The sequence below is a fragment of the Elephas maximus genome, chromosome 11 (assembly GCF_024166365.1).
Source record: "Elephas maximus indicus isolate mEleMax1 chromosome 11, mEleMax1 primary haplotype, whole genome shotgun sequence".
NCBI lineage: Eukaryota > Metazoa > Chordata > Mammalia > Proboscidea > Elephantidae > Elephas > Elephas maximus.
In genome coordinates, this window is record NC_064829.1 from 10,467,737 (window position 1) to 10,485,546 (window position 17,810).

At 47.5% G+C, this 17,810-nt stretch overlaps 1 protein-coding gene across 3 annotated transcripts in view; it reads right to left on the reverse strand.

Annotated features, from left to right (window-relative positions):
• The window catches only part of GNAL (G protein subunit alpha L), a 264,809-nt gene extending 250,305 nt beyond the window's left edge, over positions 1-14,504 (reverse strand). The window contains exon 1 of one of the 3 annotated variants that reach the window (XM_049901260.1): positions 13,631-14,332. In XM_049901260.1, the coding sequence (XP_049757217.1) occupies positions 13,631-14,024 (394 nt within the window). In that variant the 5' untranslated portion in view covers positions 14,025-14,332. Of the gene's footprint in view, positions 1-13,630; positions 14,333-14,358 lie in introns of those variants that run through there. The other 2 variants (XM_049901263.1, XM_049901259.1) reach the window with 2 other exon arrangements.
• Positions 14,505-17,810: the final 3,306 nt, after the last annotated feature.

Genomic DNA, 17,810 nt, shown 5'->3' on the forward strand with positions numbered 1-17,810 from the left:
ACCCCCTTTAGTAATTTTACAGGAATGATTAAAATGTCTAAATTAAAAGCAGGCTTGGATAAAGAGAAACCAAAAGAAAATACTGACATTAAAGAGGAAGAGACAGAAGTACAGGAGGTGGCGCCCAAAGATCCCACAGCAGCCACATGTCGGCTCCTTAGGTGGGGAAGGAGCTGGGCAGCGGGCGGCACCGCCCGCCAGACCCAAGCCCTGGCTCTCAGTCTGTACGTGGGGAGCAGCAGGATCAAAAAGAAAACCGAAACCAGCTACCACTGAGCAGACTCTGACTCACGGCGACCCCACGTGGGTCAGAGTACAACTGTGTTCCATAGGGTTTCCAAAGGCTGATTTTCCAGAAGTAGATCACCAGGCCTTTCTTCCAAGGCACCTCAGGGCAGACTCAAGCCTCCATTCTTTCAGTTAACAGCTGAGCAGTTAACTGTGTGTACTAAGGGGCACATTAAAGTTGGGGGGACCTCTATCATTACTGCTCATTGGTCATCCCTAGACCCATTCCTCATGCACCTCACCCTCTGCCATAAGACCTGGGCCACAAGTGGTACCTCAGAGCCCTGGTTAGTATCAGGGCACACTGGGGCCAAGGCAAGGGTGCAGATGGGCATCCTGCTCTGGGTGCTAGGGTGATAGTTGCGGTGGGGTGAGGAAACATCGTCACTGGCATTCTATGCTATAACTCCAAATATACTTACTGGGTGATCCACGGAGTGACCTCTGGTGTGATCCAGGGCGTGACCCAGGGTGTGACCTGCAATGTGATCCAGGGTGTGATCCAGGGTGTGATCTGTGGTCTGACCCAGGGTGTGACCTGCAATGTGATCCAGGGCGTGACCCAGGATGCAACCCAGGCTGTGATCCAAGGTGTGACCTGTGGTGTGACCCAGTGTATGACCTGCAGTGTGACTCAGGGTGGGACCCAAGGTGTAATCCAGAATGTGACCTGTGGTATGACCCAGGGTGTGACCTGTGGTGTGGCCTAGGGTGTGACCCACAGTGTGACATGGGATATGATCCAGGCTGTAATCTGCAGTGTGACTCATGGTATGATCCAAAGTGTGACCTGCAGTATGACCCACAATGTGACTCGTGTGATCTAGGGTGTGACTCAGAGAGTGACCCATGGTATGATCCAGGGTGTGACCTGTGGTGTGACACAGGGTATGATCAGGGGTGTGACCCAGGCTGTGATCTGCAGTGTGACCTGTGGTATGACCCAAAGCGTGACCCACAGTGTGACTGATGCTGTGACCTGCAGCGTGACTCGCAATGTGACCCACGGTGTGATGCAGGATGTGATCCAGGCTCTGACTCGCAGTGTAACCCATGGTGTAATCCAGGGTGTGACCTGTGCTGTGATCCAGGGTGTGACCTATGGTGTGACCCTGGGTGTGAACTGTGTCGTGCGCTGTGTTGTGATCCAGGGTGTGACCTGTGGTGTGGTCCAGGTGTGACCCGCAGTGTGACTCACAGTATGACCCACAATGTGACTTGTGGTGTGATCCAGGGTGTGACCCAGGTTGTGATCCACCATGTGACCTACATGTGAACTGTGGTGTTGAGGGCACTATCAAAGAATATGCTGCTTCTTTTCCATTGTGGGTCGAATAACAGATTTTGAAGTTACTCTAGAAACCCATTGTCTATTTTCCCAAATGAACACTTGGTTGTAATTGATATAAAACCAGGACTGTTTGCATTTATGCACAGTACACAAGGGAGAGATGGAGGCTGAAGTTCATTGACAGAAACGAAATGCCTTCCTTCTGGCAGGAGAGAGCTCAGCGGACCCAGGCAGAGGTCCCCCTTTACTCTGTCATGGAAGCTCACTTGTCCTCTTGTCTGTCTGCCCACAGACATGTGACCTCGCACAGCCACGGAGCTTCTCTCCTTCACCTCCACCTGTCAGACCAGTGACCCTGGCCCCCCACTATTTCTTAGAAAACATCATGACCCCAAAGGAGTGAAGTGGATCCAAACACTACACATTCTCCACTGGGCACAGCAAAGTGTGTCAGGCCGACTAGATCTCTGTACGTTTTTTAGTGCTATGGAGCACTTATCAAAGGGTTGATGTTCAGTGTGTTGCTACATTAAAAAATAATTCTAAAATAATTTCAGGGATGTAAATTACATAGTAAGTCCTTTAATGGTACAAGGAGGAAAAAAGACACTAACAGCTTTTCTTCCTCATGGCATTTTATTGCTTCTTTTCAGCACACACATTGAATTTTTTGTGTATAACATAAACACAGAGAAGTAACAAAAAATATTTCTCTATATTTCCTAAAAAAGAGGAGCACTTCTTTGCAGTCCAAAGGAGAGACACGCGTATCCACCAGAGTGCGTCTGAACAGGGCTCTGAGCAGAAGGGCTCCGAGCGGATCTACACATGGATGCAGCGATGGAAGATTGCTGAGTATTTTGTTTGTCACTGGCTACAATTTGAACCTTAACATGCTGCTTTCCAGTAAAACCCTCAAAATGGAAAAAAACAAAACTTGTCTGTGGTGCGATAGATGACTTTTGAGTGGCCTTTCTAGTCATGGACTTGTAATTCCCACCCAAGTGACTGGATGGAACTGTGTATGATAGGGTAATTGTGGCCCACCAAAGGGACTGGTCAGTTTTGCCACCCTGCTGGGCTTAAAATGAGCCGTCCCAGAGGTGGAAAAGAGAAGATCCCACCATCACCAACAAAGGACAGCCAGGAGCACAGAGTGCATCCTTTGGACTTGGAACTCCTGCGCCGAGAAGCTCCTGGAACCAGGAGACAGGGACAGAGAGAGAAAGTGGTGGCAGAGAAATGACAGCAGGAGAATGTGCAGTAGGCTTCCTGGCCCACAGAGATAGAAAGCTGAGTACCTAGGGTGCCTCTGGGGACTTACTGTCAGGGGCTAAAAGAGCTTTGTAACAGTTGCCTGAGCAGGGCAGAGGCCTAAGGCTAGAGAGAGGTGTGCCTGTGGCACGGCTGGGAAGGAGCTGTCCTGTGGAAGAACCGTATCCTGAGCATTCCTGAGCCTGAATTCTACCCTATAATCCTGAGTATCATCTGTGAGTTGTGTGTGGCCACTGCAATGAATTATCAAGCCCAGCAGAGAAGTAGAGAGTGCTGTGGGAGGGATGGTTGGTGTCAGAGTTGGTAAAGATGGCAGAGAGAGGAGGCATGTCTGACCTCCACCTCCTTGGGCTGTGGATCTCAATTCTCCTTCTCCCTTGTAAGGAGGTCAGACACTGCCCCATGCTGTCTATACATTGTCAAATTTAAAAACAATTATATTCTGCCAAATTATTTTGCTTTTTTGTTGAGGAAGCTCTCTGTAAGACCTGGACATCTTGAGGCTTGGCCGACCTCCCCTGGGATGGCGCCTTGTCCTGCCTCCCTTCTTTTCCAGGCTAGTGCCCACTCCTCCCCCGTGCCATCCACCACTAGTGTTATTTTAGGCTGTATCCTGTATCGTAGTGACTGGCTTTGCCTTTGTTTCCCCAACAAGAATATAGGTTCCTTGAGGACTTCCTTTCATGCTGACATCAAGCACAACCAGGCCCCTTGCAGATTCAACGCCTGTTGATTGAATAAACAAGTGGATTGTCCATAACCCAGCACTGACAGCTTTCTGAACACACACCGCAGACTCCAAATCAGTTGACTGAGTTGTCACTTGCACTCTCTGCGACACTCTAGCTTAGGCCTTGTTCTAGGCTCCTTACCAGGATCAGTGTGGCTCATGGCTTATCTACACTGGCTCCGGGGCAACTCGCCCTCTGGGCCTCAGGGAGCATTCCCAGGGATCAGCACCCCCTTCTCGTTCTGTCAGATTCACTCCTGGTCCATATCTGCCTGCTGAGGCCTGCTCTGCTGACTCAGTATGGCGAACTTTGTGTCCACAGGTTTCTGTAGCTGGCTCAATTTCAGTTAACTGTCTTTCCTGAGTAAACAAAATAACAACTTGAGTTTAGGTGAACATGTGCTTTGTGATTCTGACCTTAACCCAAAGTCCCAGTAAGCCAAGACACCTGCGTGGCTAGAGTTAGGACAGCATGGCTCTGCTCGGGGCTGAGTCTCCTGAGAGCACACTCCCTGGGTGTTCCTAGGAGTCCTGGTAAAAGGCACTGCTTCTCTGTGCTCAAGACCAAGGTTTCATGCACGGCTTAGCATTTGTTTTTGCCCACCTTCCTTACAATGATTTCCTTCTAATGGATAAAACAGGAGTTAATTTAGAACTCAACCATCAAAACTTTCTTAGACACTACCACGCAGGGAAGAATAATTGATGCCTGGATTGGCTTTTTTTAGGATCTGTGACCTCATATTACCATTTATTTACAATTCAGAGCATGAGTATCATAGAGAGAACTGGTTCAGTTGAATATAGGATTTAGAGATGGTACCAATTTACTGAGTATTTACCATGTGCTAAGCTCTATGCTATTACGGTTATATACATTAAACCCACTGCTGTCGAGTCGATTCTGACTCAGAGCGACCCTACAGGACAGAGTAGAACTGTCCCACAGAGTTTCTAAGGAGCGCTTGGTGGATTCAAACTGCCAACCCTTTGGTTAGCAGCCGTAGCGCTTAACCACTACGCCACCAGGGTTTCCTATATACATTATTACAATATATACATTATTGCAGCCGATTTCCCTTAATCATCTCAGTAGAATGCCTCTCACGGCATCAGAATTACTATTGATGTGGAAACTGAAGCTCAGAGGGGTTTACCTAAGGCCATGTAGCTGGTAAATGGGGTGCTGGTCTTTGGGTGGCACAAAAGGTTTGCACAGGACTGCTAACCGAAAGGTTGGCGGTTCCAACCCACTCAGTGGCACCACAGGAGAAAACCCTGGTGACCTGCTTCCATAAAGATTACAGCCAGGAAAGCCCTACAGAGCACAGCTCTATTCTGACACACACGGGGCTGTCATTAGTCAGAACTGACTGGAAGGCAACGGGTTTTCTGGTTTGAGGGTTTCAAATGAGGTCTGTTTGACGCCAGTGCCTATGTGCCTAACTATACCCTCCTCTTGCATCTTTTAGCAGGTCATAAGCATATCCCCAGCCTTTGCGAGAAGGACGCATAACACGGTGTGTATTCCAGTGACACACCCCACCGGCAGCAGGCGGCACCAGCCCGAGTCCATTTTCAGGGCCAGCACTGACCGTCTGTACACACGGATGGGTTACAAGTCAAAGAACGCATCTTTCATAGAGTGCTCTGAACTTCCGGTGTTTTTACAGGACAAAGAGCAACATAAATCCTGGAAGGAAATTAGGCTTCACGTAAAGGATGCAGCTTCAAGGCTGTAACATTGTAGTTAATAGTCTACACAATAGAAAGATACAGAAGTTCTGAATAAAATGCAACAACCTCATTGTATCTTCTGCAGAGGCCAGGAGGAAGCATTATGCTCTTGTGAGTTTAAAAAGTTAAGGCACAGAGAAAGTATTGGAGATTTCCACTGACTTTCAAAGCCGCAATGCCACAGGAGGCTGAGGCAGAAATGAAGACAGAAACTGATGTGTCTCAGATGTACACACAGCTCCAGTTGACCACATGGCTCAAAAATCATGGTCTTTTCTTGGTCATTTTATGTATACCATTAATTAAGAATAAAAAAGGTATTTATTAAAAAATAACTGATCAGAATCCCATAGTAGAAAATATTCCATTTTTTTGTGGTGTACCATGTACTTCCTTATAGAGGAACTAACGCTATAGATCGAGGTCATGTCAGCATTTTGGTTTATATTAATAGCCAAATACAAAAGAAAAACCATCAAGTGTCTCAAAGAGATCAATTCCTTCCTGAAAGATAAACTCCTGGCAGAGAAATATCAAAACACACAAAATATAACAGGAAATGATTGAATAAGGGAATAAACATGAATCCTACCCTTAGTTGACTATTTAAAATTTGAATAATAATCTGGAAAAAGAATAGTATCAAATGAATAGGTGCTACATGATGGTAGTTCCCCAATAGGAATGTATTGAGCAGAGAATTTAAATAATAGTCAACAAAAGATGTGGAAGAAAAATCAACTGCATCTACTATATTACAATTCCATGAACTCAGTGGCAGAAAATTCCTCTTGAAGAATCTTAAAGTGAATACTTTGATCCCACAGCCCAGTTATGTCCATTGCATCTTTTAATTGGTATTGGTCCAAGGTCACTGCACAAGGCCTCATATGTGAGTGACACTCCTTTGGAAACGCACACATGGCCTGGGGTAGACTCAAGGTAAATAGTCAGTGGCCTGTGGACCATATCAGGCACATAGGTTGTGTACAATGCCATTTTCTTAAAATGCTGTCTTGACCCAGTTTTGAGGCCCTGGCTGGAGGCCAGTCCATTCCCCTTCCTGAGCAGCTGAGTAAGTCTACTCTCCAATCACTCCCCTTATCAGGTTCTCACATTCCCGGGCCACTATGTACCCATCCTAATCGTCCTGGGACCAGGTACCCAACTAGGGACAGTCCTAGGTCCCCTGATCCTACAGAATTATTCAAAATGCCCAGCCCCCAGGAAGCCCATGCAACCTAGCTAACCCCACCCTGCTTGTCACACATAAGCTGTCTCCTACAATTCCAGCTCATTGTTACCTTGTCCCCGGGTGCAATCCCCCAGGTGGCCCTGCATCATGGTGCGCTGTGCCTCCCTGTCTCTGGGAACTGTGGTTATAATAAACCTGTTACTTCTCATGGCCTCCCTGGCTCCTCTTTCCTGTGTCATACCTCACTTAGCATCTCACAAATTTGTTAGAGCATTATGTTTAATTAATTTGAGCTGATGTTTAAAAATAAGTAGATTTCAGATAAAAATTGGGATTTCTACCTTATTCTGGAAATTTGGAAGACCTGGCAACACTGGGCCTCCCTTTTCACAAAGCAACAATGGGGTGAGGCTAAGATGCAACACTATTAGTCAGCTTTCCTTGACCTCCCTGACCAGGTCAAAGCTCTGTTAGACGTTCTCATAGTTGTTTTTTTTTTTTTTTTTTTAGTTTTTATTGTGTGTTAAGTGAGTTTACAAGCCAAGTCTGACTCTCATACAAAAATTTATAAACACCTTGCTATATACTCCTAATTGTTCTCCCCCTAATGAGTCAGCACACTCCTGCCTTCCACTCTCTCTTTTTGTGACCACTTGGCCAGCTTCTGACCCCCTCTGCCCTCTCATCTCCCCTTCAGACAGGAGATGCCAACACAGTCTCACGTGTCTACTTGATCCAAAAAGCTCATTCCTCACCAGTATCACTGTCTATCCCATAGTCCAGTCCAATCCCTGTCTGAAGAGTTGGCTTTGGGAATGGTTCCTGTCTTGGGCTAACAGAAGGTCTGGGGACCATGACCTCCAGGGTCATCCTAGTATATAGGTTAGTGGGGCTGGCAAATTATCTTTTCCCCCATTGTGAATTTATTCCTTCTCCAAGTCCGGGAGCATGGCTCAGGCACTCAGATGGGCCTATTTCAGGCCCAGGGAAATCAACAGCCACTGATGCCGGCTTGGGGGTGGGGGCACGGTAAAATATACGCAAGTACTTAGCTTTTGCCGAGAGCGCCGTTCTTCTTTGGGTCTGGAGATGTGAGCAGGCTGTGCGGCTGGCACAGTTTCCCTGAGGAACGCTAATACCAGCCCGCTGCAGCTGCTCCCAGAAATGGTGCCTGAGGGATCCCAGCGATTCAGGTCCTGTAGCTCCTCTCCACTTCTGAACCGACTATTCCTCCCCCTGCTGCTCAGTCCATTTTCTAACTTTGCCTTTGATGCTCAGGGCTCCTAGCTTGTCACAAATATAATCGTTTCACTTGATTTTCCGGGTCTTTGTTGTAAGAGGGATTGCTGGAAGCATCTGGCTATTCCACCATCTTGGCTTCGCCTCCTCATGGTGTTTTTTGAAAGTTGCAGTTTACATTCACTTATTATTATTTGACTGAGATCTGGTAACACCACTGTAATATGACCTCCATGAGGTCAGGGGTCTTATCTGTCTTTGCTTCCAACGGTGTCTCCAACACTTAGCACAGAGTGTCTGACACAGCAGTTATATTCATGGGAGAGAGGGAAGGAGAAGAAACACAATGAATCTATCTTCTAATTTTTCTGGATTCTTGGTCTCATCCACCTTGGTCTCCTCTATCTCCAACTTTTCCCTCTGCTGGTTATTTTGCTTTTGCTAATATTTGAGTCTCTACCATCTTACAGCCATCCTTCCTTCACCCTGTGTTTCCCTCTGCTACTTACTACCATACCCAGTGCCGTTGAGTCAATTCCGACTCCTAGTGACCCTATAGGACAGCGTAGAACTGCCCCACAGAGTTTCCAAAGAGCGCCTGGTGGATTCAAACTGCTGGCCCTTTGGTTTGCAGCCATAGCACTTAACCACTATGCCACCAGGGTTTCCATTGTATGCTGAATAAATAATACGAGAAGCTGGACTATATGAAGAAGAACAGGGCATCAGGATTGGAGGAAGACTCATTAACAACCTGCGTTATGCAGATGACACAACCTTGCTTGCTGAAAGTGAAGAGGTCCTGAAGCACTTACTAATGAAGATCAAAGACCACAGCCTTCAGTATGGACTGCACCTCAACATAAAGAAAACAAAAATCCTCACAACCGGACCAGTGAGCAACATCATGATAAACGGAGAAAAGATTGAAGTTGTCAAGGATTTCATTTTACTTGGATCCACAATCAACAGCCATGGAAGCAGCAGTCAAGAAATCAAAAGACGCATTGCACTGGGTAAATCTGCTGCAAAGGACCTCTTCAAAGTGTTGAAGAGCAAAGATGTCACCCTGAAGACTAAGGTGCTCCTGATCCAAGCCATGGTATTTTCAATCACATCATATGCATGTGAAAGCTGGACAATGAATAAGGAAGACTGAATAAGAGTTGACACTTTTGAATTGTGGTGTTGGTGAAGAATACTGAACATACCACGGACTGCCAAAAGAATGAACAAATCTGTCTTGAAAGAAGTGCGACCAGAATGCTCCTTAGAGGCAAGGATGGCGAAACTGCATCTTACATACTTTGGACATGTTGTCAGGAGGGATCAGTCCCTGGAGAAGGACATCATGCTTGGCAGAGTCAGCGGAAAAGAGGAAGACCCTCAACGAGATGGACTGACACAGTGGCTGCAACAAGAAGCTTAAGCATAACAACGATTGTAAGGATGGCGCAGGACCGGGCAGTGTTTCGTTCTGTTGTGCACAGGGTCGCTATGAGTCGGAACCGACTCGACAGCACCTACCAACAACTTACTACCATAACTGCTACATTGTTCTTCTCCCTTCTTAGCCAACCCATTGATAGAATAATCTATACTCACTGCCTCTTTTCTTTCTTATTTTCCCTTTACTCCTTCACCCTTAGCACCCTGGTTTTTGGGATTACCATGCCACTAAAGTAGCTTTGGGAGAAGGCAGTGGTAGTTCTTTGGCAGAATTCTCACCTTCCACGTGGGAAACCCCAGTTCGATTATCAACCAATTCCCCTCGTGCACAGCCACCATCCGTGTCAGCAGAAGCTTGTGTGTTGCTGTGATGCTGAACAGGTTTCAGTGGAGCTTCCAGACTAAGACGGACCAGGAGGATCTACTCCTGGATCCACAACTGATTACGGGGATGGTGCCGCACTGGACAGCACTTCGTTCAGTTTGCACGGGGTCATGATGAGTTGGGGCCAACTGCACAGCAGCTAACAACAAAGGCAAAAGAGCGGCGACAAAGGTCACTAACGAGTTCCTCACATCCCGCGTGTCCAGATCTAACAGACACTTTCAGTTGTATCCAATGAACCTCTCTGCCGCATTTGACTGTGTGGACGGCACCTTCCTTCAAACCTGCGTTCCCCCCTTTCCCCCAAAGGCTTGCCAGCTTCACTTTTTCCTGGTTCTATTTCTACTTCTATGTCTGCTTCTGCCTGGTCTCCAAATTGCCCACCCCTTATGCGTTTGACTCGCCACAGGTTCTGACCAGTCTTTTCCTCTTCTAACTCAGCATTTTCTTGGACTCTCTCATCTACCTCACACCCATTTGGTGATGATTCTCCACCCTTTATCTCTAGCCCTAAGCTCTTCTCTAGGCCTCAGATTTGTAAAATCAGCTTCCTGCTGGACAGAGCTACCTGGGTGTTACACAGGTAGGTTCCACTTAACACAATCTAAGCTGAGCTCTTGTCACATATACTACCCAGGCAACCAGTCTGGGGGTAGGAGACTGAGAATTATTTAAGGATTCCTTCCCACTTTCATGGAAACCCTGGTGGCGTAGTGGTTAAGTGCTACGGCTGCTAACCAAAGGGTCGGCAGTTCAAATCTGCCAGGCGCTCCTTGGAAACTCTACCGGGCAGTTCTACTCTGTCCTATAGGGTTGCTATGAGTCAGAATCAACTCGACGGCACTGGGTTTGGTTTTCTTGGTTTCCCACTTTCACCCTCCACATCCCCTCATCTCACCACTTCTCCAAGTCCAAGGTCTACTACGTTGCTCTAGTTCAGACTCCGTTATCTCCTGCCTGGGCTGCTGCCTTCCAGCAGGAACTTTCATCTGATCGCCATCCTACCCTGTATCTCCTTAAAACCCAGCCATCCCTTGCCTGAAAGAATGCTCTAACTACAATGAAAATGGGGCCATATCACCCTGGCTGTAAGTCCTCATTGTCATAATGGGTCCCAGACTCTTGTGCTGTTGCCTGGGAACCACCTGGGGGTGCTGAGTCCCGTACAGGAGACCAAGCTGAGGTCATCAGCATCGACGCCAGAAGGGAGGTCAGATCACATAGAGGTGCCTACAAAGTAACGCGTCCCATAGCGAAGTGCCACGTGAGAGGCAACGTGGACACAGATGAGTAAAGATTTATTCCTACTGCTGGAGACTCTGGGAAACCCTGGTGGCGCAGTGGTTAAGTGCTATGGCTGCTAACCAAAACGCTGGCAGTTCAAATCCACCAGGCACTTCTTGGAAACTCTACTGGGCAGTTCTACTCTGTCTTACAGGGTTGCTGTGAGTCAGAACCAGCTCGATGACAATGGGTTTCGTGGACTCTGGGAAGGTGTCATAGAGGAGATATAATCACAGGGGTGGGGACTAACCCTGGACTAGGGGAATGGAGTGAGCAATGGCACTGAAGTGAGAGTGCTCCTCAGAAGCCTGCAAGCTCACGGTCCCCTGGTGTGGGGCTCTAGTGCAGATTTCCAGAAAAAAGCAGCGAATGGAGTCAGTGAGCCAAGATAAATGGTTAGGAAACACAACAGCAGCAGAAGCAAGCCTTTTAAAGATGTTAACGCTTCTGATTAAAAAATTTTCAGTTAAATCTACCCTCCATCCTAACAAAACTGAGAGCCTTTGTATGTTTAACTCAAATCTACACAAAATCTGATAAACAGTGTCAACCGGATATAATAGGATGCGTTTTACTATTGATATCATTGGGTGGAAAAGGGGATTTGATTCAATGTCATTTATGACACAAGTTGTACTGGGCTACAGGATAACCTCTCTAAAAAGTATCCATTCAAAATGGGTTACAAGAAGCTGGATCCTTGGCACCCATCACTCTATCCTTCCAACCTCATTCCCAAGCTCCCTTCACTTCTTAACACAGAACCCCAAATTGAGTCATTTTTTAAATTATACATCAAGTATCTTCTGCTTCACGTGTCCCCCCCCCCCTTTTTTTTTTTGACATTTCTGCTCAGCATTAAAACATAACAATGCTTGGCCTTTTTTTTTTTAATCTCACTCTTTGCTCTTTCTTGAGAACACAATTCACCCTTTTTGGGGTTATTTAACTTTGATGCATTCTTTTACTTGGCCAGAGTAATTTTTAATTAATTTCTTTCCAGAAAAATATGTGGGTGGGCCTACTTGAGCACATGGATTTCAGAAGATGTGTTTTACCCTCACGCATGAGCAACGGTTTCTGTCAGTATGGAATTCTAGGACTACCATTCTGTGTACTCAGTCCTCTGGAAACTGCTCTGTTGTTGTTGCTTGCCGTTGAGTCCATTAGGACTCCTGGTAACCCTGTGTGTACAGAGTAGACTGCACTGCACAGGGTTTTCAAGGCTGTGACCTCTTGGAAGCAGATCGCCAGGCCTGTCTTCCAAGGTGCCTCTCGGTGGGTTCAAACTGCCAACCTTCTAGCTAGTAGTCGAGTGCTTAACTATTTGCATGACCCAGAGACTGCTCTGCCATAGTCTAGGATTTAGCATTGTAGATAAGAACCCTTGCTGAGAGGATCCTTTCCCCTTTTTAGGTAACCTGCTTATTTATTTGCTTTTTTGCTCTTTGTTTTGTTTCTCCGAATTTTTTTCTTTATCTTAGAATTCAGGTATTTCACCCTGATACATCAGCTAGGTTTGTGTTGTTTTAATTATTAATTCTTGCAGTGTGTGAGTCCTTTCAAACTGAAGACTTAATTGTTCTCCAGATCTTAAATAAAAGTCACGTTCATTCATTAGCAGTTGTCTTACTCACCTCCTGGAAAAGGTCCTCTCCCTAAGCATTGCAATGTACAGCAATGGGCAATTATTCTTCCTTTTATCGCACAAAATTTGGATGAAAAGCCCACATTTATATATATTATATATATGAGTCAGAATTGACTCGACAGCACTGGGTTAGCACTGGGAGCCTTTAAATCCAAAGGTTAACAGGTAGCATCAGGAACTCATGATTTTTTTTTCTTTGATTCGACGCACAGTGTATAGACAATATTTCCAATTGTTAACTTGCAGAAACAATCTTGTACTTCATACAGCGAACCTTCCAAGAAAATACTAACAAACCGTGTAGTTTATTACTTTAAAATGCTAGTGGTTTTGCACCAGCTTCCTGTGGGCCTGCCACCACTGTTCTCTTGGTTCTGAAAGAGGAGCAAATATTCCCACAGCACCAGGGGTGGACTTAAACCACGAAATCTAAGTGCTCTATATTCAGCTGCTGAAATTACTTCTCAGAAGTAAGAAGCCACACCTACGGACAACTCTGTTATTACGCTGTTACTGGAATAAAAGCTTTGTGGTCAAGCTAAAAGGCCTTATAAACCTCCTTTCATTTGTGTTCATAAAATAAACTGCAGAGTGCCGCTCTCGGCAGGAAGTCAGGTGCTGGAATTAAGCAACCCTGTGCATCACCGCGCCCGTAAGTGAGCGGAGGGGAGGAAATTCCCAGAGAGGATCATTAATTAGTAATAAGTGAGCAACCGGCCACAATCACGGCGCGGAGAAGAGCACAATCACGCCGTAGACGTGTTCTCGGCAATCATAGGAGTAAACCCTGGGACAGAGATCATTTCACCAAGGATTTACAGGTGCACACACCAACCTGCGTCCTGCTCGAGTTCCGGGATTTGAGGGCGCCTCTCATGCCTCACTCCCTGAGCCCCACACTCGGAGCCCTCGGGCCCGTGAGGACTCGCGCCCCCCCCCCCAGAGGCCGGCGGGAGCTCTTTTAGCTGCCCCAGGGGGCCCCATAAAGCGAGGCGGCGCACCCACAAATCACTCAGGGGAGTTCGCTCTGAGACTAGCCCCGCGGCGCTGACCCGGCGGCGCCCCCGACGGGGTGCGCCTCGGACGCAGGGCGCGGCGGGACCTACCGAGCAGTAGTAGCCGGTGCGTCTGCCTGAAGTCGCGCTTCTGCTCCCGGAGCATGCGGTCGATGCTCCTGCTGACTTTCCTCGCCTCCTTCTCGGCCTCGCGCTCCTCGGCGCGCGGCTCGTTCGGGGGCCGCCGCTCCTCCCTTCGCCGGCCCCGGGCGGGCAGCAGCTGCAGCGGCCACCGCCGGGGCCGCGCAGACGCCGGGTCCCAACCCCAAGGGCCGCCCGCCCCTGCCGCGTCCCCGCCGGGGGATGTCTCCCGCGCGCCCCCGCTCGCCGCCGCCGCCGCCGGGACGCGGGCCGAGGTCCAGGCCGGCGGCGGGACCTTCGGGGGCGACTCGGGGTCCTCCTGGCCGCCGAAGAGCAGCGGCCGCAGACTGTAGCACAGCCCCATCCCGCCGCGGGCTGCGCTCAGGCAGCGTCGGCCGCCGGCGCGGGGTCCCCGGGGACCGCCCTCCGCCCTTGCGCGGCGCTCAGCCCGCCGGTCGCGGGCCGCGCGCGGGTGCGCCGGGCCAGGGGCGAGGGCCGGCGCCCCTCACCGCCCAGAAGGGCCATGTGGCATTTTCTGCTCGCAGCAGTAGGCGGCGGCCGCTCCTCGGCGGATCACCTGCTGCCGCAGGGCAGCGGACCGCGCCGACGGCCCTCGCAGCCCGGCCTGGTTACGGTAAAGACCGCCGCCGGGCTAGCTCCCGTTACCGTAAATATTGTCGCGCACCCCGTTCCATTACCGTAAACACTGCCTCCTGGGCCAGCTCCATTACCGTAAATACCGCCGCCAGGCCGGCTCCGTTACCATAAACACCACCAACTCGGCCCGCGCGCGGCTGTGGACGCTGCCGCAGTGGCAGTGGCTGTCACCACCCCGCAGCTGCCGCACTTAAAACACTACTGTGGTTTTGATCGCGGGCAATGGTGAATAAGAACATCAACCAGTGCAGGGACAGAGACGCTAGCTAGTTTTAAGGCATTAAATCCCCTAAAGCATTTCCTGTGTAGATTTTGCCGCTCCTTTTTCTGCTTTTCTGCTTACTTACATCTTAGGCGCTCACACGTCCTCACACGCTTGACCACTGCCTTAATGCTATTGACCTTTACCTCCACGAAATCTCCAATTCACGTCCATGACTCCATTTTCAACAATCTCCACACTTACTAAAAACTTTAAGAACGAGCACATACAATTGTCTTATACTATTTATATTTGCTAAAACAGAATATGAAATTGCACATTTTATTCTCTTTCCTGGAGTCCCTGTGTGGTGCAAATGGTTAACCCTCTCGAGTCTGAAAATTCGAGCAGAGGCATCTTGGAAGAAAGGCCTGGCGATCTACTTCGGAAATATCAGCCATTGTAAAACCCATGACACACGTGGGGTTGCCATGAGTTGGAGTCTACTCCGAGGCAAAACTTTTTTTTTTTAATTCTCTTTCCTAACCCACAACCCAGCGCAGAGACGATGAGAGACACATTCATACCAAGGGTGCTCTCTCCATGCCTCATAGCATACAAACCCACCCGGAGTTTCCCATCTTCTTGATTATTTCCCACTTAATGTCCGTCATCTTACAGAGCTTCTGGAACTGGCAAAAATCTCAATGGAGCTTTTTAAGAAAACTGGTATAACACGTGTTCCCTTCCTTCAAAGAAAATGGCCTGGCCTTTAACTGATGAATGTATCTCATATAAGCCCCATTAATAAAGCCTGTTTAAAGCAATACAGCATGTGGCACAATGTGCAGTGTCCAGTTGGCGCTAAGTGTAAATGTACATTTGACTATTTTTAAATAAGGAAATTGGACAGCCATATTCACATTTATGTCAGGGCCTTGTTAGTAACAAATACATATGCCATATAATGCTTTTAAGCTAACATGATCTCAAAATGCTTGCCAAAATTATGCTTTACTTTTAGATCTTGAGTATTAGAAGAATAATAAAAAATCCGAAGAGAAACAAGAAAAAAACAGAAAAAAGTTACTAAGTATCACTGCCATTTTCACTAGTCATTCACAGATCCACCCCTCCATTTATTCATTCCTTCACTTAATTGGTATTTATCAAGCCCCACAATGTGCCGGCATTCTGACGGTGTTGGGTGAGACAGGAGGCATGGCTCCTCACGGAGCTCATCAGCTAGTGAGGCGGCAACATGTGCAATCATATAAACCCAAGTAAATGTATTCATGAAATACTACATCTAATACACATGCTGGGAAGGAAGGAACAGGGCTTGCTGAAGTAATAGGATCCAGTGGGAGGTTTGCCTCTGGACAGAGAGGGCCCGGAAGAGGAAGGAATATTTGAGCTGAGACCTGCAGGGTCGATATCAATGCCTTTTCTATTATATTAGCTAAGCTTTATCAAATATTGTCACACGGTACATACAAGATTTTGTTTATAGATTGAAGCGAGCCGAAAATAGAAACAGATGTACTATGGATTTTTAGAGCAGTTTTAGGCTTACAGAGAAACTGTGCACAAGTTCAGAGTTCCCATGTCCCCCCTCCCCGCACAGTTTCCCCCCATTATTAACATCTTGCTTTCCTATGGTACATTTGTTATATTAATGAAGGAACACTCATACATGGTTATTAAGTAAAATGCATAGTTCACATGGTTGTCCTTGTGCCTTACAGTGGATTCTCATATCCACCCCATGTGACAGAGTAGAACTGCCCCCTAGGGTTTGAGACAGATAGGGTTAACTGTGCTGGTGGCTGAACAAAAGAGCTTTTAAGAGATTACCATCTGGAAGTTGGGTAAACAGGAACCCACCCTGTCAATTTGAGATAGGATTGGGGCAGCCGGTGAATTACTATCTCCTTCTTAGTATCTTTCTAGTCCCCTCCTCCTTTGCAGGCTTTGTATGCGCAGATGAGCAGAGCGTGACTGCTGTTTGACCTTCCTTAGCCCTCCGAAGTTGGCGATGTAGTACCGAAGATCAAGTGCACTTGAGCTATATCCCATAATAAGTGATGCCAGGGGCTGCCAAGATGACTCCATCTTGAATATCAGGGGGTTCCATCTTAGATTCCAGATGTGAGCACAACCTAATTAACATGAACCACCATTCTGAGAATTATCCGTCCCTTGTTTTTTTTTTTTTTGAAAGAAGCCCACTAAATATTCATTACTCTATTGTCTCCAGGAACCCATATAAGTTCTAGCCTTGCTTCCCTTTTTGTGTCAGTCTTTTGGAGAGGCTTAGGTTCCCCCCTGACTCTTTTTGCTTGACTCAAGCAAAATAAAGCTTGCTAAAGGTAAAGTTTGTCTTTCACATGTATTCTCACTCAGGATAGGACAAGGACCCTTTGAGTCAGATTGGTAACAAGTTTCCTAAGCTATAATCTTTATGGGAGCAGATGGCCAGGTCTTTTCTTCCACGGAGCCGCTGGCGGGTACAACCACTGACCTTTCAGGTAGTAAGCCAAGTGTTTAACCACTTGTACCACCAGGGCTCTTTATAGTTTACATTGCTGTTGTCATCATTAGGTGCTGTCCAGTCGGTTCCAAATCATATGCCACCAGGGCTCCACAGTTTTCATTAGGATTCACAGTTTGTGAATCCAAACAGTGCTACCGCTTTTGACAAATGCATAATGTCACGGTGGTGCAGCGGTTAAGAGCTTGGCTGCTAACCAAAATGTTGGCAGTTTGAAGCCACCCTATGGGGAAGTTCTGCTCTGTCCTATAGGGTTGCTGTGAGTTGGAATTGACTTGATGGCAATGGGTTTTGTTTTTGTTTAAATAATGTCCTGTGACCACATGTCATGGATTGAATTGTGTCCCCCCAAAAATATGCATCAACTTGGTTAGGCCATGATTCCCAGTATTGTGTGGTTGTCTTCCATTTTGTGACTGTAATTTTATGTTGAGAGGATTAGGGTGGGATTGTTATACCATCCTTACTCAGGCCACCTTCCTGATCCAAGGTAAAGGGAGTCTCCCTGGGTTGTGGCCTGCACCACCTTTTATCTCTCAAGAGATAAAAGGACAGGGAAGCAAGCAGAGTTGGGGACCTCATACCACCAAGAAAGCAGCAACAGAGCGTGTCCTTTGGACACGGGGTCCCTGTGCCTGAGAAGCTCCTCGACCAGGGGAAGATTGAGGACAAGGACCTTCCTCCAGAGCTGACAGGTAGAGAAAGCCTTCCCCTGGAGCCAACACCCCGTGTTTGGA